The sequence below is a fragment of the Panthera leo genome, chromosome C1 (assembly GCF_018350215.1).
Source record: "Panthera leo isolate Ple1 chromosome C1, P.leo_Ple1_pat1.1, whole genome shotgun sequence".
Lineage (NCBI taxonomy): Eukaryota > Metazoa > Chordata > Mammalia > Carnivora > Felidae > Panthera > Panthera leo.
The window spans coordinates 186,633,008-186,655,678 of NC_056686.1; the positions used below are offsets into that span (position 1 = coordinate 186,633,008).

Genomic DNA, 22,671 nt, shown 5'->3' on the forward strand with positions numbered 1-22,671 from the left:
AGGTGGTTACCATAATTATAAATTTACTTTCATTTTAAAGAGAGAGATCTCTAAAACCCCAGAAGGACCTCTGAAGCCAATACAAAGAGTCATGAATTACAACTTGGGTAAAAAACAAACAAAAACTAAGGCTGGGTTTAAGTTTTTAAGCTGCCCTGGGATGCCTGGGTGGCTCAGTTGCTTAAGCATTTGACTTCATTCAGCTCAAGTCATGATCTCGTCATGAGTTCGAGCCCCAGATTGGGCTCTCTGCTGTCAGCACAGAGCCTGTTTCGGATCCTGTGTCCCCCTCTCTTTCTGGCCCTCCCCTGCTGGCGCTCTCTCTCTCTCTCTCAAAATAAATAAACTTAAAAAAAAATTTTTTTAGGATGCCCTGTGTTATTTCTTTTGCAATCATAAAACAACCTCATAGAGATGAATGTCTTTTATTATGAAAATTGCTGTTACATTACAGCCAACATTCCAAAACAGTATTTTAATAAACACGTCTTGATTATAAAGTAGAGCAGAAACCATGATCCTTTTTCAAAACTGATTAACATCTGCTGATGTTAACATAAATCTGGAGGACACTCTGTATGCTCACCATGGTGTGTAGGAGATGAGATGAGGAAGAGCACCTATGTTATTCAAAACAACTACTAGTGTTACTAGTACAGTGTAAACCAACCATTTACAACAGGACATTAAAAAAAAAAAAAAAGGTAAAAAGCAAAACACTAAAATGTTGAGGTGTTACAATACTTTTGAGATGGGAAAAGCCAAAGCTTGTTTCCTTTTTTCTTCCCCTCTGTGAGTTCAGTGCGAGGTAGAGGGAAGAATGCTAGATCAAGGATGGATGCTATTTCCCAGAATTTAGTCCTGCTCCAAAACACAGCCCACATGCAAAAGCTCTTCAGGCTCTCATTCACGGGCCTCGGAATACAGCATTTGCACATGGACAAATGAGGTTCCATAGCAGCTCCGAGTCAGTGTTTGAATTCCAGTGTATTCACTCTATAGCACTGTAAGGAATCCAAGAACAAATTTCCTATGTTCTTCCTAATCAGGAGGCAGAAGACTCCTATTTAGATGTGTTCCATGTTTGGGGTCAGGGTGCGGTAGTCACTGCATAGAACCTCTCCCATCATGAACACTACCTAGTGGAAAAGCTTAGAAAAAGTTAAAACTGCAGTTTTAGAAGGTCCTCTTCCCCCTCCTTCAGCAAAGAAGCATGATGCACACGTGACTGCAAGGAATTCAGGAAGGCATAGTGTGGCTACAATAGTTTCAAGTACCATCTGCTCCTTGCAAAAGGGCCTGGGGTAACTGCAGGCAAACCCGAAACTCAAAAATATTTATTAACTTCTTTAATGTAAGAAGCTATACTGAGAACTTCTCTTACGACTTCATGTAGCTGGCATAGTCTTTACTGTAGGAAGGGATATCCTCTTTTTCCAAACAGTAAATGTGTGATATTTTGGGAACTTAACATAGGCGAGGGACTGGTTTAATTGAATCCTATGTCGTTTTCATTCCTCCCTTGAAACCATACAGTCTTTTTTCTGGACTCAGAGCTATCACCATTAGTAAGGCTCAGAGATAACAACCAAAATAATACAACGTCCTAATTTCAACACCATTCTTTTTTGCCACTACAGGAAGATGCCAGATGGTGCTAAACACCCTACAGATAATCCAGTTGTCAGGCTGTTCTGCATCCTAGTTAAGCTTCTCACGCTGGATCTGGTAGTAACACGCCTGAAAAAAAGTTCAAAACAATTTAAAATTTACTTGGAAAGAAATTATACAAACATAGCAATGCACAGGAGACTAAAGAAAGGAAATCTTTGTTTAATACTGATAGCTCCAACCAAATCAGTTGGTTGCTTTCTTTTTCCCTGTTTTCTAGTCCCCATATCCAATGTCTATTTTGCCCAGCTGTAATTAGTGGAGATAAAATTTTGCACATTTTCTAATTCTCAAAACAAACTTTTTACAAGCTGTTTAATATTCTTCAATGAGTAGAAATACCTTAATTGGCTAAGCCACTACTGATCAGACATTTAGAATATGCTGATCATTATAAGGTACACAAACAACTGTAATCAGAATCATCTAGTATGTTTAAGAAACTGCAAATTAAGATTAAGTATCATTCCAGACCCAGTGAGTCAGAATTTTCAGGAACAACTTTTTAAGAAGCATTCCCAGTGATTCTGAAAGTATCCAGGTTGGGAGTTACTCACACTACAAAGTACACCTCAGCCAAACCAAACACAATGTTGTCCATTCTTTAATTCCTCAGAATAAATCCCCAGGAGTGCGTTTACTCAAACTCCGAGAACATTTTTGATGTGGCTGATATCAATGTTAGTAACAAAAGTTTTCCAAAGGTGATTATTATTTAATCCATTGTCAGCAATATGGGAATAATTCTGATTTCACTATACCCCTACTAGCACTGGGTATAATTTTAAAACATCTTTGCTAATTTAGTAGGCACAAAATGGCACCTTGTTTAAATCTACAGTACTCTGATTTTCAGTGAGGTCGAGGATATTCCTACATATAACTGTACTAGTTGTTTCTCCCTTGGTGATATGTGAGAAATGCTCTTCATAGAACATGAATACTAATAATGTAAATCATTGGTGGCCACTATTTTCCCCAACTCCACCACCCTTTTCAATTTAATAGAAATGTTAATGGTATTTCAGTTGAAAAGTTCAAACAATTAACCCAAGCCAGAAACCTGACATTAAGTTCTAATTTCTTTTTCTCATTTTAATTTGCCTGTCTTTCCTTCTCTCTTCCTTTTGCTTAAAAATCAAAAAGCATCTATAGTTTGCAATGCAGGTGATTCTGCCCTGATTCTACCCTCCCTCCAAAACAGGTAATAAGCTATCCCAGTACTTTAAGCATTTATTAAATAATTCCTTTCTTTTCTATTTTTGTACTGATGTTTCCATTTTTACATGTGAAATTTTTATTATAACGCTGCCTTTACAACAGCTATCCCTTCTATTAGAGGTAATGTCCATTCTTGTAACAGGAACATACTATCTTAATTATTGTATTTTTATGAAAGTTTACTAACTGGCAGAGGGGGTCTAATCCTTTTTTTCAGAAGTGTTTATGCCATTTTCAATTTGTTGTTCTTCCAATATACACACAGAATTATTCTACCAAATTCCAAGAAAAATCAAGGTAGGGAACTAAAATAACTTCCAACAAACCCTAGACTACTCATACTAGAGAATCTCATTTGTAACATACTGGTTACAGTAAATACATGGAGAAAAAAGAAGATACAATTCATATTCATTACATACATATTGCCTTCTGTGTTTTACCTCATTTCCATTAAATAACTCTAGTGCCAAATACTTTTGGACACTAAGAATCCTTTCTGTTTCTTTTCTAGAGTTACATTTATAAAGATGGTCTACCTTTATAAGCACTTGTAATGATTTGAATGGTCAATTTATAGGGAAGATTGGGTAATGTGCTTTAGTATTTTGAAGAAGAACTGATTCTACTTTTAATGTATTATATTTTAAAATATTAACAATATGTACTCTAAAGGCATTTAATGATTGCATTAAACCTCTGTATAAAGAAGACAATGATTAATGATAGATATATAATATGGCAAATTAAGGACAGATTTTAAGATTAAAAAAATTAAATATCACCTATACTTACCTTCAAGGTGGTGAACATTATACCCTGTTCCCCATGCTGAAGATATGGGTCCATGAGATCCTCAATAAGGTGTACCTCGGAGCCTAAATTCCTAATCCTGCCCAATAAAATAAAGATACTGAGTTACTCCTATTTATATGTATATCTTCCTTCTGAATCTATGTGAGGGAAAATAAAGAACAGCTCACCATACTTAAATGGGTAAACAGAATTTTTTTTTTCCTAGTAGGGGAGCATATTACTGTCATCAATTCGGAAAAAGCACTTGTTAAAATGAGTCACTGTAATAAAGTCAGAAAAGGTTGGTCACCTGGCCCGTAGCACCACATATAAGAAAACAGGAAACAAGTCATCCATGGACCATAAAAAGTCTTCCTGAAGTGATGCCAGGACACTCTGAGAGATCTCTTCAAAAGTCTGCTGGATGACCTTAAGTTTGTCTGATGGGGTAAATGTCGTGCTGTTGTTATTAAAAAAAAAAAAAAAAAAAAAAAAAATCCTATGAACTGCTTAATATTAAATATTGTTTGACAATATACCCTCCTGGGGTGCCTTAAATTGGACACTTCAGGCATAATGAGTTGCTGGAAGGGATGACCACTGTAATCCCACAGTTTTTTGAGAAAAGAAGCCTCCGACGATCTATGGTTCTTATGGAAGAATTCACTAAGTCATAGATTATCTCCTTTTACCCAGGATCTTATTTTTCTAATATATGCTCTTCTCTGAGTAATTAAGTTTGGTTAATTTCCACTTGGCTAAAGATGTGATTATGTAGATACATTTCTGGGTAGGCTCTCCACCTTTTTTGAAAATACAAGGGACTTGTAGAGTAAAAGGTAAGCCAAATGTCTCAAAAGAGCCTTTTCTGATCTCCAGGCTGAGTCTGACACCATCTAGGACTGAAAGGAGCACTTAGAGCTTAGGTTAGGATAAGATCTCATTAACATCTTAATAGACTAACTACTACTTTGATTTATGTGATTTTCAGCAAACGAGAGATTACCTAATCTGCTGTAGACATTCTACAGCTGAGGCAAAACAAGCATCTTTTGTGGTTGGCAAAACCTGCAAAAAGAGAATTTATGAAAATCAAAGAGGAAAGCTGTCTTCTGCAGTAACAATAAAAAATAATGGCACAGCACGATTCTTCAGTGAATAACTCATGCTTGGGTACTATTCTACCAAAGTAAAATGGAATTTTTTTGCTATCTTGAACACCCCACATCAAAGAGAAACATATTTGCTGAGGACACTGAAATCTACTATACCTTTTTACTCTCTCCAAGGATTGACAAGGTCATTGGCCAAAATTTCCTACAATAGAATCCACACTGTTAATACAAGTTATTACTTAGAGCAGATTAATCCCCGTAAAAACAGTTGAGGCTACATTGCCTTCCCTGTCCCCATTTAAAATAACTATTCCACAGATAAAGTGTTCTGGTTTTTTAAAAAATGTTTACTTTATTTGAGAGAGTGAGCAAGTGAGCACGGGTGGGGCAGAGAGAGAGGGAAGGAGGCGGGGAGAGGGGGACAGAGAGAGAGACAGACAGACGACAGACACAGAGAGACAGAGAGAATCCCAAGCAGGCTCCGTGCTACCAGCACAGAGCCCGACACAGGGCTCAATCCCATGGAACTTCAAGATCATGACCTGAGCCAAAATCAAGAGTTGGACGTTTAACCAACTAAGCCACCCAGGCGTCCCCAGAGATAGTTTTAATAAACATTCCACAAGTAATTTAAGAGCTTCTATCTTGTCCCTAAGAGATATGTCAATGAATACTACAATAACCCTATACATTACAGATATTACCAAGTATTGGCCAAAATCTTTCCTTCACTCAGTTTTATCTCATTTTTAATGTGAAATTATTCCACTGAAAAAATTTACTTTCTGATTAAGGCTTGTTCACTTTTTTTGAGAACACAAATATATAATTAATGGTGCTGGGGTGATCAGCTTTATCACCGTACTAGAAGAAAGGATAATGTGTTCTCCCGGAATAACAAGAAACAATGCTCTACAACAAAGCACTTCTAAAACTTAAATTACAAATTGTACATGGTGAGGAAAGAAAAAGAAGGGAAGGAAGAACATCAAAGACTAAATACAATTAATTTTTTCTGAAACTATAAACATGTATTTTGTTTTAAAGAACAGCAAAATACCAGATGGGATAGCTAAAATTTACATATATATATATATGTGTGTGTGTGTGTGTGTATATATATATATATATATATATATACACACACACACACACACAAACATTTCATACACACATACAAATAAAACACATTCAGAAGAATAATCAAGATTTATACCCCACTCCAAAAATTCTCAAAAATAAAGATTAAATGTCACTATTTTGCTGAATAATAGATATGCAAGTAAGTGAATCAACTGCAAATCATAGATTCAATTAATAATGCTGTTTGCATTTAAAAAAATTTTTTTAATGCTTTTTGAGACAGAGACAGAGCATCAGTAGGGGAGGGGCAGACAGAGAGGGAGACACAGAATTCAAAGCAGTCTCCAGGCTCTGAGCTCTCAGCACAGAAATTGACGTGGGGCTTGAATCCACAAACCGTAAGATCATGACCTGAGCTGAAGTCGGACGCTTAACTGACTGAGCCACCCAGGTGCCCCTCACTGTTTGCATCTTAAATTAAACCATTTGATTTTACTCATAACTACTGTACTTACCTCTGCACCCCAAGGAAGCCCAGAAGAGCAATATCTGGCTGTTTATTTAGTCGTAGTACACATTCCCAGTAAATGTCTTCCTCACGATCATTATCCAGGGCATAGAGCATAAACAGTGGTGGGTAGAGCCGAGGTAGTAGTACAGGAAGCAGTAACCCAGAACTTGTCACCACGTAACTACAAAATATTGGAGAAGGAGAAGCATTCATATCAAAATTGAATATAGAATCAAAGAGTTTCAGTTTCAAGCTGAAAGGAAGATGGGACATTTTGAATAAAGAAACAGTTCTAACATTTTTCTGCGTTTTTATCTGGAGCTAACATGAAGAACTTACCTATGGCCCCAGAGTTTTATATCTTGGACCAACTGTGAATTCTTTTCATACCTCAAAATCTAACTGAAAACCTAGTTGGTTTCCATTTTGAAAATGATTCTCTGTGGTTATTCTAGATGAGCATGATGTTACTTTGCTCAGCAGGCTCAGAGCCCAGTAACTCATGTGTGCACTTCTTTGGGGTTTGACTAATACAACTTAAGACCTGAAAGGGACCTCAGAGATTACCTAGTCCAGTCACATTATTTTAAAAATAAGGAAACTGAGATCTAGAGAAAACTCTTCCTTGGGATTCTTTGGATAGGATCACCCACCCTCTTTCTTCACTATCTCTACCCAACTCCATTTACCCAGGCTCTGGAGATTCGGATCTGGAATCTGATTTCCCAGTGCAAAAGGATTTCCTTTCGGTTGGCAGAGGAGCAGAGAGAGGAATTGTGCTGCCCTCTTCAGGAAGCTCAGGAAATAAGAATCTAAGGAATAACAAAACACAATTAAACAATTATACCTCTAGAATGTCTAAAAAGAGTAAAAATGCATTTCTATTATTTCATCTATTTAAAGACCTATGAAATCAAAATTTATATCAAGTAAATATTTTAGTTTCCTGAGATTCTTAACTGATGCTTCTTATAGGATAAAATTAAGGCTGTAGCTAATGAATAATACCACTAAAAAATCTTCATGTGCTGTGTTTTTTGGTTTTGGTTCTGAAGTAGGCTTTATGCCCAGCACAGAGCCCAATGAAAGCCTTGAACTCATGACCCTGATATCAAGACCTGAGCTGAGATCAGCTTACCTGAGCCACCCACGCACCCCATTTCTGTCTAGTTATTAAAAAGTGAGAAATTCTGTTTTTCTAACTGACAAATCTCATTTGAGGTCAATTCATATTGAATCTTTAAGCAGAAACTATTATTCTCAGGGTATAAACAAATATTAGCTGAAAATGACTTAAATATTCAACATTAAGAAAAAATGAAAATCAATATAAAAATTTTTAATGTTTTAAAATTCAAGTTGCTAAAAAATTTTTGCACATGATCAAGCTGCTAAGAGGACTTTTTTTCCTAGGTTTTGAATTTGCCCTAGATTTTATCTCTGAACTCTTATATGCAAATGATGAGCTCTACTATAAACAACTTTATTGTCCTCTTTACTTTCAGACCTAAACCCTGAGTCTTCAAAGGGAGTTTCCAATCTTCTATTTTTGTAGACTTATACCTTGCCCCTGCCTCTGCCCCTTATTTTATATTTGGGAAAACTAAAAAAGGTCAAAAACTTATCTTCATCATACCCATCTAACTAATGTCAGAGCTGAAACACTCCCAGCCACTGGTCTTTTTAGTGGATTACGCTGCCCCCTCTAATCTGAGACATTTCCAAATGCATCTATCAGTTTCGAAGCTAATAATAGAAGGAAGTTTTCTGAGACAAATTTATAAATTTTCATATAATTATCTCAATATAGTAATTACTTATTGGCTTAAACCCGATAAAGGATCTTGAATTTCACATATTCTAAATTTCCTACGTGAAACTCTTTCCAAAGATGCTCTATTTGCTTCCTTTCTCCCTTTTCAAAGTCTCTGCTCAGGTGTTACCTTATTAGGCCTCCTGGAACCTCTGTTTAAAATAGCAGCCTCTTACCTCCAGCTCCATCTTTTGTCACATTTACCAACACCTGACATACCATATGTTTCCATATGTTCCACTAGAATGGAAGCCTATGAGAATATAGACATTTCCCTGGTGATTAGCGATGTCAAGCATTCTTTCAAGTGTCTGTTGGTCGTCTGTATGTCTTCTTTGGGAAACTGTCTGTTCAGATCCTCTGTCCATTTTTAATCAGATTGTGTTTTTTTTTTAATAAAAGTGTTGCATATGTAAGTTCTTTATATATTTTGGAAATTAACCTCTTATCAGATATATCATTTGCCAATATCTTCTCCCACTCACTAGGTTACCTTTTCATTTTGTTGATGGTTTCCTTTGCTGTGTTTATTGCATAAACATAAAGTAAAAACATGAAACATGTTTTCATTTTCATTACTTAATCTATTTAAGGATCTGTGGCACAAAACCATTTTCTTGATGAATAATTTCTGTGATAAAGAGGAAACAATGATTCTTCACAAAGTTGTTGTAATCTCTAGATTCAGGATGAAGACATCCAAGCATTAGCATTAACCACTATTCCACAGTTTGCAGACTTCAATGAGAAAGATCTCTTACCTCACCAGCTGGAAAATTCGCTTAAGGTAGGACTTAATCTCCTTCACAGCCTCCTGCAATAACCGGCGATTGGCTCCCACACCCACATATGTCATTCTATAAACTGCAACCAGTGTCTCCACAAGCCTGCCCAGGGGGTGCAGAGGAGTGTCACAGGCCTGAACAGGAACGGGATCAATGAAGTCAATGACTAACAACAGAAACAGTCAACCAATAAATAATAAAACAATTTCATAAATGATAGACAATTTTCAAACTGGCAAGGACTAAACTTTTGGACGAGAAAAATTCAAATACTTTAACTTTTCTAAAAGAGTTGAGTCTACATATAGAGTAGGAATTCCTAATCTTAATCAAAGAATGCCTTTAACATCTTGGGAAAATAGCTTTGGATATACTGATAAATATAATTAAACTATAAACTTCACAAAAACAGATGTTACCTTTAAGAAATACTCTTCAGTTCCCTTGATTTCTCTTAATACTCCTTCCTGCAACCCCATATTGATGCATGTCATACTTTAAATTGTAGCTAATCTTACAGGACTTGAGAAGGAAGCAAAGAGCATAACCATGGGGTGAGGGCAGCATGCTTTATTTATACAATCTCTAGTTTGTTACCAACAAAAATCAATTTTAAACTTTGACCCTTGTTCTCAAGAACCCTCTTAAGCACTTTACAAAACTTAAAAAGTTCTATCATCATGATACAGCAATCTTCATGTGAAAATGTGCTTTTAGTAGTTAGAGAATTAAAAAAGAAATACTTAGAAAGCAAAAATAGGATTAGGGCACCAATAACCTGTGAGCAGATTTGAATGATATACTGTGGTAGTTGTGTCATTAATTCATAAGACCGGTGTAATTTTGACTCTACCTTTATTAAATATTTCTTGATGTCATCATATTTCTCCACAGAGAAGGCACCAACATGCTGAGGAATGAATTCCAAACTCTCTAGTGTTTGAGTCTGTGAACGACTTAATGTCTCTGGACTGTAAAAAGACAACAGAAAGCCCATTATGTATTTCATATCATGAAAGCAAGAGGGGCGCCTGGCTGTCTCTGTCAGAAGAGCATTATGACTCTTGATCTCAGGGTCCTAAGTTTGAGCCCCATGTTGGGTGTAGAAATTAAGTAAGGAAAGGAAGGAAGGAAGGAAGGAACAGAGACAAAAGAAAGAAAAAAGAAAGAAAAGAAAAAAGAAAAGAGAGAGAGGAAGGAAGGAAGAACAAATGAACAAACAAAAGCAAACTGTAATGTGCACATGAAACACTATCACCAAGTAAGGACAAAATGGAGTACCCAGTACAGTGCCTGGCCCAAAGAGCTCATAATAGGTAACTGACCTGCTATTAGATTTTTTTTAAGTCATTCCAGTGTCATTTAATGTTACTTCATACCAACTACAATTAATTAATGAAGATTTTGCTTTAGAATCAACCATGGTGTTAGGTGATACTATGTTAGCTTGAAGAGAAAACTGGTAACAGACTTGTTAATGACAAGAGAAAAATGGAAAATAAGAGAGGAAGGGGTGAGGAAAAAGGAAAACAAATGAAATGGCAGCAGAAAAAGGAAAATGAGCTCAAGTAAGGAGATCATGAGGATGCTACAACAGGTGGTGAGGTAAGTACATAATGGGTAAAGGGAAGCTTTGAGCGAAGAGGCTATGATAAAACACATACGTAATAATCAACAGACATTTTTGGTAATGGTATTCTATTATCAGATTACAACTGATCAGAAATGATGTACATTATTATACTATTTTAGATAAATAAGACCTCTGTGATAGCAACATGTTTTATTATATAAAAGTTCATTCACTCTCATTCCCTGGAAACACCCAACAACAGTTAACCAAGGTTAACTACAGGACCAAAGTCTCAATGTTTAAACTGACAGGCTCTATCAGTGAAGGCTGACCCTCTGCATCACACACAAGGGAAAGTCCACAGGTTTCATCAATCCTAGGAGTTTCCATTTCTTCTACTAATAGAAAGAATACAAGGCAAAAATCGTAAACTTCATGAATAAAACACTATATTCAGTTCCCACTTATACCAAATATAGGAGGGGAAAGAACCCAAACTTCTTTCAATACAAAGGGATTAGTAAATTCTTTGGGTCCAAATTCCAAGCATTGCTTGTGGGAGTTACTGGCCAAGTTAAAGAATAAGGAAATATGTACAAAAGCAGATGGAGGGGGGGAAAAAGTTAGGAGAAAAGGAGAACAGAGAGAAAATAAGAAAAAGAAAAAAGAGAAATGAAGAGGTACATCTATAATTTTTCTTTCAGTACTTCAAAATTGTGCCACTTGTTTTTGGTCTCCAGAAGATACTGATGACAAATATGCAAGCATTTAAATGGCGGTTTCCCCCCTATGTAATGCCCTTTTTTTCTCTAGTTGCTTTCATGCAACTAGATTTTGTTTTTCAATTTGACTGACATGTCTGTTCACGGATATCTTTTTTTCAGCACACAGGGTGCTCAACTTCGTGAATCTGCACATTTGTCTTTCACCAAATTTGGGATGGTTTCAACCATTATTTCTTCAAATATCTTTTCATCCTCACGATTTTTCTCCTCTCCTTCTGGGATTCCAAGGACACAAGTACTAGACTCCTTAGAGCTCTGTTTATTTTCTTTTTCCATGTATTTTCTCTCTGTTGTTCAGTTTGGATAGTTTCTATTAATCTGTTCTCAAGTTCAGTGACTCTTCTGCTGTCACCTCTATTCTGCTAGTAAGTTCTCCTAGTGATTTTACTTTGGTTATTATATTTCTTAATTCAAAATTTTGATTTGGTTCTTCTTTATATCTATTTTTTTGCTAATACTTTCAATTTTAGTATTTGCTTCCAGGATGTTTGTGATTGCTCATCTGAGCATTTTTATAATACCTGCTTTAAGTTGTCATAATACTAAAATCTACGTTGCAGAGTCACTGGTGTCTATCATCTTTCCCAAAATAAGTTGGTGGTTCTTTGATTGCCAAGTAATTTTGGTTTATATTCTGGACATTTTTGAGTATTGTTATGACACTTTGGGTCTTGTTTCTATCCTATGAAAAACGTTGACAGGCATAACAGAGTACACATGGAAGGCTTGAAACTATTATCTTTAGAAGGATCTGCTTCCTAAATTTCCCTATATGGACATGAATTGTTCCCTACCTGATAAGAGTATTTTGCTGTCCATAGACTATGCTAACAATGTGATTTATGGTGACTATCTGCTTTCCTTCTGGGACTGTGGAATTTTGGTAGTTGCTAAGCATAGAGTGCCTATGTGACCAGGCCCCCCCATTAAACCTTAGGCACTGAGTCTCTAATGGTTCCTAGGCGGAAAGACTGTAAATGGTGGCTGCATTTTACTGCTGGAAGGATGGTGTGCTCTGTGTGACCCCTCACAGAAGGGTGAGAGCATGGGTAGCTTGCACATGGATTCCTCCAGACTCTGCCTGTGTCTTCTTCTCTTATGATCTGGCCATAGCTCCTTACTGTGTTGCTGTAGTAACTCTTACCTGCATGACTTTATGATGAGTCTTATGAGTCCCTCTAGTCAATCACTGAACATGTAGGTGATCTTGGGAACCTCTGAAACAGCTAATATTTTTGATTCAGTCTTCTGTGGGCAGTGGTGCCAATGTCAGTTCACTTCTCAAAGCCTTTGCAGTTCTATTTAGGTATGTCTGTGAGCACATCACTCAGTGGTCACTCTGGGACATGGTTGAAAGTCTACCTATTAGCTCAGTTCTCAAAGTGTCTGGTCTGCTAATTAGGATCAAATCCACATATTTGCAGGTCTGGGGTGAGCCCAGGAGTTCATAAACAACTTTACAGGGTTGTTTTGTAGAGCTCTTCTCTCTCCATTACCTCCCCAGCATTTTCTGGATCCCCTGTTAGATCCTCAGGTCAGAAACTGCTCCCTTCTGTCAACATGCCACTTCTAGGACCAAGGGGTGGGAGGATAGAGAGAGAGGCCAGAAAAGCAATGGAATTCAGCCATGACTACTGCACCTGAGGATCCACCAGTGGAGGAAGAGGTTTCCAGTCCTCCAAGAGTTTTCCCTGTTCCTGGCTGCTCTAGCAAATCCCACTGCCACCCCTGTCCCAGAAGAACATGGAGGCTGAAGCATGAGAAAATGAAGAAAAAAAGAGAGAAAGAAAACCCGTATGTATCTCCTCCACTCTATCTGAGCTTTAGGAGTCTCTTTGTTGCATCTTGAGCCAAAAGCAAAGGGTTTTTCCTCAAGTTATGTCTAAATCATAGTACTTACTTGAAGCTTTCAGGTTAATGGAATTCAGGGTGAGGGATACTGAAGTTAAAAAACTCAAAACTAAAAAAAAGACAAAACAACTCACTTGGTACTTTGATTTCAGGTATTCCTCCTCAATATACTAGCTGATATTTACCTTGTAGAACAGCTGTTCATATATTGCCTGGGTATTATAGCTGAGTTCAGTAGAAGATAAAGATAGGTGTGTTTTATCTAAATTACCCAGAACAGAAATACATCATTGAAACTTAAATTATATTTTTAAGTTAAATGTGGCAAGCCTTGACTACTTGTTAAGTTTCAACTTCCTACCATACTATGCTGGGCAAAGCATTCACTCACCTGTCTCTGTGTTGGCGCCTATTGGTAGTCAGGGCCACAGCAATATTGTCCCATGCTTTCCAAACTTCCCCTTGGCCTGGGTTATCACAGCCCAGTTGACGCCAACATTCATCAAAGACTGCTTTCCATTTCTCATCAGCTGACACTGCCAGGTTTCCTAGCTTCCTGCTAATAAAGTCACATCAAGCTTTTATTAATCTCTTGTGCAAAAATCCTAAAGAACAGAAACTTTCTGATATACAACTGGGAATGCTTCTGTAACACAACTGCCCACACTGATGGTGGTTCTATTTCATAAACACTGAAAATTTTAAAAAATGGTTTTTAGCTACTTAATGTTTATCAGATACTAAAGTGTATAAATGGTTAAGTATGAAGCACATCAGAATTGACTCCTTTGTTTCTACATTTCCCCATAATCAATTTTGTAAAACTGATTCCTGTTAAAACAAGGACTTCCTGTGCTTTGCACATCTCATAATGAGAACTGTGAAATGCATTACATACTGAATTCTAAAAATACTGAGTAACAGAAAACATATCAAGGTTCCATCAGAACAAAGAATCTGAGAATCTACCATAATACAAACAAAAAGCTAATGCTGGAATCAAAAAAGGAAAATAGATATATGCCAAAAACCTGAAGAACATAACACACTTAGAGATAAAGATTTTGTTTTTTTTCCCTACATATGCAGAATATACTATTCCACTTGGTACATATATAGGCTTAGCTTTTACTTTTTAGAATCAAGTTGTATAGGGATTCCACTTAACAATGTTCTCTTCCAATTAATTTGGATACTTTTATCACTAACAGTAAAACCACTCCCATACACAGAACTTTTATTTTAAATACCCATGACTATAATCTAAGCCAAGACTAAAGATTCAGCTATCTGTAACAGTGGCAGTTGGCAATATAAGGAGGTTACATTTTGTTAAAAAATGACTTTAAAAATTTGTTCTGCATTTAAAATATTAAGCAGCTTTGATATAATCAAGACAACTCAAAACATTTAATAATTAATCCACAATTAACACTACTCACAAAACTTTGGGTCTGTCTTTATCACTCTCATACAGACTAGGCTTGAAGTAAGTTCCGGTGATTTTTATCCCAGATCCCCATTCTCCACTAAAATAACCTTCAATGTAATCTCCATTTGGCATAGTCAGCGTTCCCTAGGTAAAGTAAAAGAAAATGTTGAATTAGAAGCAGTATTTCCAGTTTAAAAAATCAAGAGAAAAAAAAGCACCAACTGGTTAACATGTTCCATTATTTTTTATTTTTTTAGAGAAAGAAAAAGAGAGCATGCATGTGCAAGAAGGGAAGGGACAGAAGAAGAAGGAGAGAATCTTAAGGAGGCTCCATGCCCAGTGCAGAGCCTGGTGTGGGGCTGGATCTCACAACTGTGAAATCATCATCTGAGCATAAATCATGAGTTGGATGCTTAACCAACTGGGCCACCCAGGTGCCCCTAATACATTTTCCTTTTTTAACTCATTAGCAGTCCCCAGTTCTCTAGCAGGGCGGGGGGGGGGGGGGGGGGGGGGGGGGGGGGGGGGGGGGTGGTGGTAAGTATACGTACTATGCATCTCTAAAAAAGACTGTATGAAAATAATCCATGGGTAAAAGAAAAAAAAAAAAATCACTGAATAATTGGTAAAATATTTTGAGCTGAATGAAATGAACAAACAACTTATCCAAATTTATCCAATCTAGTGCCCAGAGGCAAATTATAGCTATAAATGCCTGTATTAGAAAATAAGAAAGATCTGAAATCAGTAATCTAAAAGTCTACCTTATAAAATTAGAAGAGCAAACAGACCCAAAACAAGGAGGTAACAAACACTAGAGCAGAAATCAATGAGATTTTTTTTTAAAGAGAAAAATCAATGAAACCAAAATTTGCTTCTTTGAAAAGATACACAAAATTGGCACTTAACTGGATTAATCAAGGAAAAAAAAGACATAAAATTACAAAGTCAATGAAACAGATACTACAGCAATCTTACAGAAATTAAAAAAGATTAAGAAAAAACTAAGACAACAATTTTATGCCAACAAATCTGAGAACTTCAATACAACAGAAAAGTTCCTAGAAAGAACCAAATTGCCAAAACTGATTCTAAAAGAAATGGAAAATCTGAATAGACCAATTTAAAGAAAACTGAATTAGAAACTAAAAGTATTATCATAAAATAATGCTTAGGCCCAGATGATTTCACCAGTGAAGTCTCCAAAACATTCAAAGAAGAAATAATACCAAGATTTCACAAACTCTTTCAGAAAACAAAGGAGAAGGGAACCCTTCCCAACTCATTCTATGGGGCTAATTTTATACCAAAGACAAAGACATCATGAGAAAAGAAAACTATAGACCCTTATCTCTCATAAATACAGAGGCAAAAATCTTCAACAAAATATTAGCATTAAATCTCACAAATTATAAAAGTATTATATACCATGACCAACTATGATTTATCCCAGAAAAGCAACCAATACACTATATTAAAAAAGGACAAACATCACACAATCACCTCAACACACAGAAAATGTTCTTTGACAAAATCCAAGATGTATTCATGACAAAAGCTCTCAACAAACTAAGAACAGAACTATCTCAATCTGATTAATCTATGAAAAACCTTTATCTAACATCATACTTAATGGTGAAAGATTCAGTGTTTTTCCTGTAATTTTTTTTAATGTTTATTTATGTGAGAGAGAGAGAGAGAGAGAGAGAGAGAGAGAGAGAGAGAGAGAGAGAGAGAGACAGGGTGCGCGCGCAGGGGAGGGGCAGAGAGAAAGGGAGACCAGAATCCAAAGCAGGCTCTAGGCTCTGAGCTGTCAGCACAGAGCCCGATGTGGGGCTCGAACCCACGAACCGTAAGATCATGATCTGAGGCAAAGTCAGACCCTTAACTGACTGAGCCATCTAGGCACCCCATGATTTTCCTCTAAAATAGGGATTAAGGCAAGGATATCCACTCTAACCACTTCTATTCAACATTCTACTGGAGAATCTAGCCAGTGCCATCAGACAATAAAAAAAAAAAAAAGAAAAGCCTTCCAGATTGCAAAGGAAAAAGTAAAACTGCCTTGATTTGAAATCAACATGATCCTGTATGCAAGAATTCCTAGGAAATACACACAAATACACACACACACACACACACACACACACACACACAACCACACCACACCAAACCTGTAGCAGAATAAACAAGTTCAGCAAGGTTTCAGGATACAAGAAAATACATAAATCAATTATATTTTTATATGATAGCAATATAAAATCAAAAAGTAAAATAAAAAAAAATTCTCTTTACAACAGCCTTAACAAGGATACTTAGGAATAAAGTTAACCAAACTTATGCAAGAGATACACGTTAAAAACTACAACACATAGCTGATAGAAATTAAAGATGATCTAAATAGAGAGACATTTCATGTTTATGGATTGGAAGATTCAGTATTATTAAAACGGCAATTCTTCCCAAAATGATCTATAGATTCAACACAATTGCTGTCAAAATCTCAGGCTTTATAGCAGATATTAACAAACCAGTCTTAAAATCTATATGAAAAGGCTAAAGATCCAGAACAGCCAAAACATTTTAAAAAATAATTCTTGATTTCACTAGAATTACTGGAAATCTATAGTAATCAAGACAGTGTGGTACTGGCGTAAAGAGAGACATGTACATTGCTGGAATACAAGAGTCCAAAAAGAAACACATTTTATGGTGAATTAATTTCAAAAAGGTGTCAAGAAAATTCAGTGGGAAAAGTTGCTGAGGCAATTGGATACCCACATGCAAAAAGATCGTTAGACTTTTAACCCACACCATACACAAAAGTACCTCAAAATGAATCATAGACCTGAATGTAAGAGCTAAAACTATAAAACTTTTAGAAGAAAACACAGAGGAAAGTTGTTTTTTTTTCTATTTGAGAGAGAAAGAAAAAGCATGCAAGTGGGGCAAAGGAGCAGAGGGAAAGAGAGAACCTCAAGCAGGCTCCACACTCAGTGCAGAGCCCAATGTGGGGTTTGATCCTATGACCCTGGGATCATGACCTGAGCTGAAATCAAGAGTTGTACATTCAACCAACTGAGCCATCTAGGTGCCCCCAGAAGAAAATCTTAATACCTTGAGTTAAGGAAAGATTTCTTTATATATGCCATCAAAAGCCTGACTCATAAAAATGTTTTTGATATTATGGACTTCATTAAAAAGTTTTGTGCTTCAAAAGTCACTAAAAAGAAAATATAAAGATGGGTGCCTGGGTGACTCAGCTGGTTGAGCGTCCGACTTTGGCTCAGGTCATGATCTCACAGTTCGTGGGTTCCAGCCCTGCATCAAGCTCTGTGATGACAGCTCAGAGCCTGGAGCCTGCTTCGACTTCTGTGTCTCCCTCTCTCTCTCTCTGTCTGTCCCCTGCTCATGTTGTCTCTATGTCTCAAAAATAATAAATAAGCATTAAGAAAAATAAATGAAATGGTTCAACATTTTAAAAAAAGAAAGAAAATAAAAAGACAAGCCACGACTGTAAGAAAATATTTGCGAATCCTATATCTGATATTAGAACTCATATCCAGAACATATAAAGAACCCTTACAATTCAATAAGACTATAAGCAAACAAATTGTCAAAATATCAAAATAACTGAATAGGCATTTCACAAAAAGATAGAGGAATCACTAATAAAAACATGAAAATATGCTCTACATCACCAGTCATTAGGAAAATGTAAATTAAATCCATGAAATATCATTTCACACCCAGTAGGATGGCAAAAAGAAAAAAACAAAAAATAAAAATACTGGAAAATATGGAGAGAAATTAGAATCATCATACATTAGTGATGAGAATGTAAAATGATGCAGCCACTCTGGCAAACAGTTGGCAATATCTTGATATGTTAAATGTCAATTTCCCATACAACCCAGCAATTACTCTCCTAAACACTTGCCCAAGATATGAAAACATATGTTCACATAAGAAACTGTATTCAAATGTTTATAGAAAGAATATTCATAATAGTCTGAAGTGAGAACTAATCCAATGCCCATCAATGATGAAGCGATAAACAAAATGTGGTTTTAGAATACTATTTAGCAATAAAAGGCAATGAAGTACTATACAGGTCACACTATGGGAAAACCTCGAAAACATTATTCTAAGTCTAGGAAGCCACACAGAAAAGCCCTCATATTGTATGAATCCATTTATAAGAAAGGACCTGAGGGATGTCTGGCTGGCTAAGTCAGAGTGTACAACTCCTGATCTCAGGGTTGTGGGTTCAAGCCCCATGTTGGGTGTAGAGATTACTGGGGGGGGAAAAAAATCTTTAAAAAAAAAAAAAAAGGCAAAGCAAAGCAAAAAAAAAACTGAAAAGGCAAATCTACAGAGTTATAGAGTCCACTAAAAGGAGGTTGTCTAGGACTGGTGACAGAAACGGTGAATGACTGCAAATGAGCAGGCAATGGTGACAGAAATCTTTTTTGGATGACGTGAAAGGATCTAAAATTGGATTGTGGTGATGGCTATCCAACTCTGTATATTTATGAAAAATCATTGAAATGTACTCTTAAAACAGGTGAATTTTATGACAAGGTAGCTCTTTTTTGTTTAAGGTCAAGAAAAAATAAGTATAAGATTGTATTAGAGGAAGAAGAAAGTTAGTTTCCAACCTTTCCATTAAGAGTCCAGTCATCTGAAAATTCTCCCTCGTATATAGTATCATCTTCGGAAAGTAAAACCCCATTTCCCTATGGGGAGAAACAAAACAAAAATCACAACAGATAAAATGCAAAGTAACTTAAGGAATACATGCAGCCGTATCCCCCAAAGCCTTATATGATTTTAAAAGATAAGAAAAATAGTACTAAGAAGGTAGAACGTTAATAAAAATGATTTAAAAGGACACAGAATTTTTAAAAAGTCAATAGTAAGTATATGCAAAATATTTTACTCACCATCATTTTATTAAGGTGAAAGTTGCCTTCATAGTATAATCCAAACTGGGTAACTACCACACCATTCCCTTGACATACGTCATCTTGCCACATTCCCATATACTTTTCCCCCCTGTACAGAAATAGAAAAGAAATGAAAATGAAAAACTGATGGTAAGGATGAAATGGAAAAACAATTATAACATGGGAGTTGCTAGGAAAAAAAAAAAAGAAATGAGGTTTATCATATAAAAACTCTCATTCTGAGGCACCTGGGTGGCTCAGTCAGTTGAACATCCGACTCTTGATTTCAGCTTAGGTCATGATCCTAAGGTCATGAAATCGAGCCCCATGTTGGGCTCCACGCTGAGCATGGAGCCTGCTTAAGATTTGTATTCATATTCCCTCTCCCTCTCCCTCTCCCTCTCTCTCACTCTCTCTCTCTCCTCCTTCCCTCCCTCCCTTCCTCCCTCTCCCCATCCCTCTCCCCTGAGCAATCTCTCCCAAAAAAAAAAAAAAAAAAAGGAAGTCTCATTCTTCACATACTCAAACTCAGAGAAATCTTACTAATCTCCACTACAAAAGCAAAGTATAAACTGATTGTTAAATAATCATGGAGTTTAGTAATAACATCTAAATTTTAAAATCCCACATTATGAAAATGACATGAAGGGGGAAAAACGTATCTATTAAGTCCAAATGCAAATCAGACTAAATCAAATATGGAGGCAAAAGAACTACATTCATCCTCAAGGTATAGTTAACTGAATTTAAGCTTGATTCCTAGGTTATTGGCATAACAAGTCCCTGACCTAACAGACCTAAGCAAAAAGATGTTTAGATACCATTCTACGACCCAAAAAGGGAATTTCCACTCGTTCCCTCTGACCTTTTACTCCTATTATGTCTGTTTTAAAGGTTTTTCTTTTTATAACAAAGATTTGGTAACTTCTAAGACACTAAAAGCTTCGTATGTGCGGAGCTTTAAGGAAAATGGTACCAATGTTAATTTTGAATGATCTTGATCTTGTAAAGAAGTAATCCACCATTTGGTTCATAAGCAAATGGATAAAATAATGCCTGCCAACTGTGTCTTATTAAAAATTTTCTCAATACTGTCCAATTAAGATGCTCAGCCTTCATAAAAACATCGCTATTGGGGCCCATGAGTGGCTCAGTCAGTTAAGTGTCATGATCTCACTGTTCATCGAGCCTATTGTCAGGCTCTGCTCTGACAGTAAGGAGCCTGTTTGGGATTCTCCCTCTCTCTCTCTGCTCCTCCCCAACTCATGCAAGTTCTCTCTCAAAAGAAATAAATAAACATTTAAAAACGTCGCTGTTACTGGAGAAATACAGGAACCTTATCCTCTCATACTAACTTTGAGATTAGAAGGAGAATACTATACCTAGTGATATCATCAAAGACACCATATCCTGCTTTCTTATCCATTACCCATTGGCCAATGAACATACTGGGAGAAGAGGAAGTCAATTTTCCACTCCGTAGGAGACCATGACCATGACGCATGTTATCTTGAAAACAGCCTTCAAACACTTCACCAGAGGCATAACTGTGGTTACAAAAAATGGATAAAGACCAAAAACACATTGAATTCTGAGGCTCATTTTTACAAAGTTCAGGAAATTCAAAAGTATACTCCTGTCCCACTGATATCTCTATTTATTTATATGATGATTTTTCACCATTTTTTTTTTTTTCATTTTTGAATGACTAAGGCTAAGAAATTAAAGATATCCTGGATGGTATTCTGTGTTAACATGGGGAAAAATGTGTATTAATCTCTTATGAGAAAATGAAATAATGAGTACTCTCTGAAAGGATCATATATTTTATCCATATTAGAGTTCTTTAATAAATATAAATTTATAGGAAAGACATCTAGGAGATCCTATGAGAAAGTTATGACTTCTAAGGTTTGTACTATTTTGTTGAAAATTAAATAATAAATAACCTAATATTTTCACCTTGTGATAGATAAGAAGTTACCTTTATAAGAAGACTTTTGAGGCAGTTTCAGTCAAAAAAGAGTAAATAAAATTTACTCCTTGGAAATTTTGGCTACACATACATTTAAGTTTACATGATTCTTTGAAAAAGCAACACCAGTCTAACAACCTTTCCAATGTTATTACCTATAGACTCCTTGACCACACATTTTTCCTTCTTTCCAATGGCCCACATAATGGTCTTCTTTGTTCAGTGCTTTGTTTGGGATTCTATATTCTCCATATCTGCCAAGGAGAATAAAAAACATCAGAAGATGCATTTAGGACACATTTGCCTTTTCTAGGTATGCACTTGTAAACATTTTAACAAGGAGAACAGAAAAAGGAATTACCTGTGGGGGAAAGGGGTAAATGGGGTTTTGGTTTAAACTGTATTTATTATCTAAGCTATCTAGCAAGTCTTAGAGAAGTAGGGCATCAATCCCACTACACAGAGAGATCAAGTATTTTACCCCAAGTCCAGTGAAAAACAGAAAACCTGTGTCCTAAGCCTCTGCCACTAATTAGCAACATCACCTTGGTTAAGTCCAGGTACCCAGCAACCTCACCTGTGTAAGCGGGGGTAGGGGTGGTAAATGAGATCATCTAAAGTCTCACATTCTAAAATTCCATTAAAAGGAATTAAAAGAAATCATAAAAATTTATATCATCATATACACAAAAATCGTCTACCCAATTTATATAATAACCTTTTTTATATAGTAAAATAAATTACTTCTCTAACATGATACAAAATACTTCACTGCTGTAAGTTTATCATGCAATTATTTTTAGTGTTAGAAAACACAACAAGCTGATACAAAAATAATGTCATTTGAGTACCATTAGTATATCATCTAGAAGATTTCTCCTTTAGCACATCACAGAAATTAAAGATGATTTAAAACTAATGAAAGGAAAATTTTTCTATATCCTTTGTGTAAGGGGGGCACTATTATCTCAACAGTTCACCATCAATATTACCCCAGGTACTCAGTCTTCACCACTGAGAAATGGACAGAAAATAGTCCCATTTTAACATACAGAAAGAAAGGCTGTGTCACTTGAGGTCACAAGGCTATCAAGGTAAATGATTCACTCCAG

The 22,671-nt window shown here is 36.2% G+C and overlaps 1 protein-coding gene across 5 annotated transcripts in view; it reads right to left on the reverse strand.

Annotated features, from left to right (window-relative positions):
- Positions 1 to 409: 409 nt before the first annotated feature.
- The window catches only part of ALS2 (alsin Rho guanine nucleotide exchange factor ALS2), a 71,063-nt gene continuing 48,801 nt past the window's right edge, over positions 410 to 22,671 (reverse strand). For 3 of the 5 annotated variants that reach the window (XM_042949742.1, XM_042949744.1, XM_042949741.1), the window contains 15 exons: positions 21,715 to 21,813; positions 20,967 to 21,131; positions 19,582 to 19,693; positions 19,297 to 19,374; positions 14,646 to 14,779; positions 13,595 to 13,762; positions 9,848 to 9,965; positions 8,971 to 9,128; positions 7,086 to 7,208; positions 6,401 to 6,577; positions 4,959 to 5,004; positions 4,694 to 4,755; positions 3,998 to 4,147; positions 3,688 to 3,784; positions 410 to 1,740 (listed from right to left, as the gene is read on the reverse strand). In XM_042949742.1, coding sequence (XP_042805676.1) covers positions 1,702 to 1,740; positions 3,688 to 3,784; positions 3,998 to 4,147; positions 4,694 to 4,755; positions 4,959 to 5,004; positions 6,401 to 6,577; positions 7,086 to 7,208; positions 8,971 to 9,128; positions 9,848 to 9,965; positions 13,595 to 13,762; positions 14,646 to 14,779; positions 19,297 to 19,374; positions 19,582 to 19,693; positions 20,967 to 21,131; positions 21,715 to 21,813 — 1,726 coding nt within the window. In that variant the 3' untranslated portion in view covers positions 410 to 1,701. Of the gene's footprint in view, positions 1,741 to 3,687; positions 3,785 to 3,997; positions 4,148 to 4,693; positions 4,756 to 4,958; positions 5,005 to 6,400; positions 6,578 to 7,085; positions 7,209 to 8,970; positions 9,129 to 9,847; positions 9,966 to 13,594; positions 13,763 to 14,645; positions 14,780 to 19,284; positions 19,375 to 19,581; positions 19,694 to 20,966; positions 21,132 to 21,714; positions 21,814 to 22,671 lie in introns of those variants that run through there. The other 2 variants (XM_042949743.1, XM_042949745.1) reach the window with 2 other exon arrangements.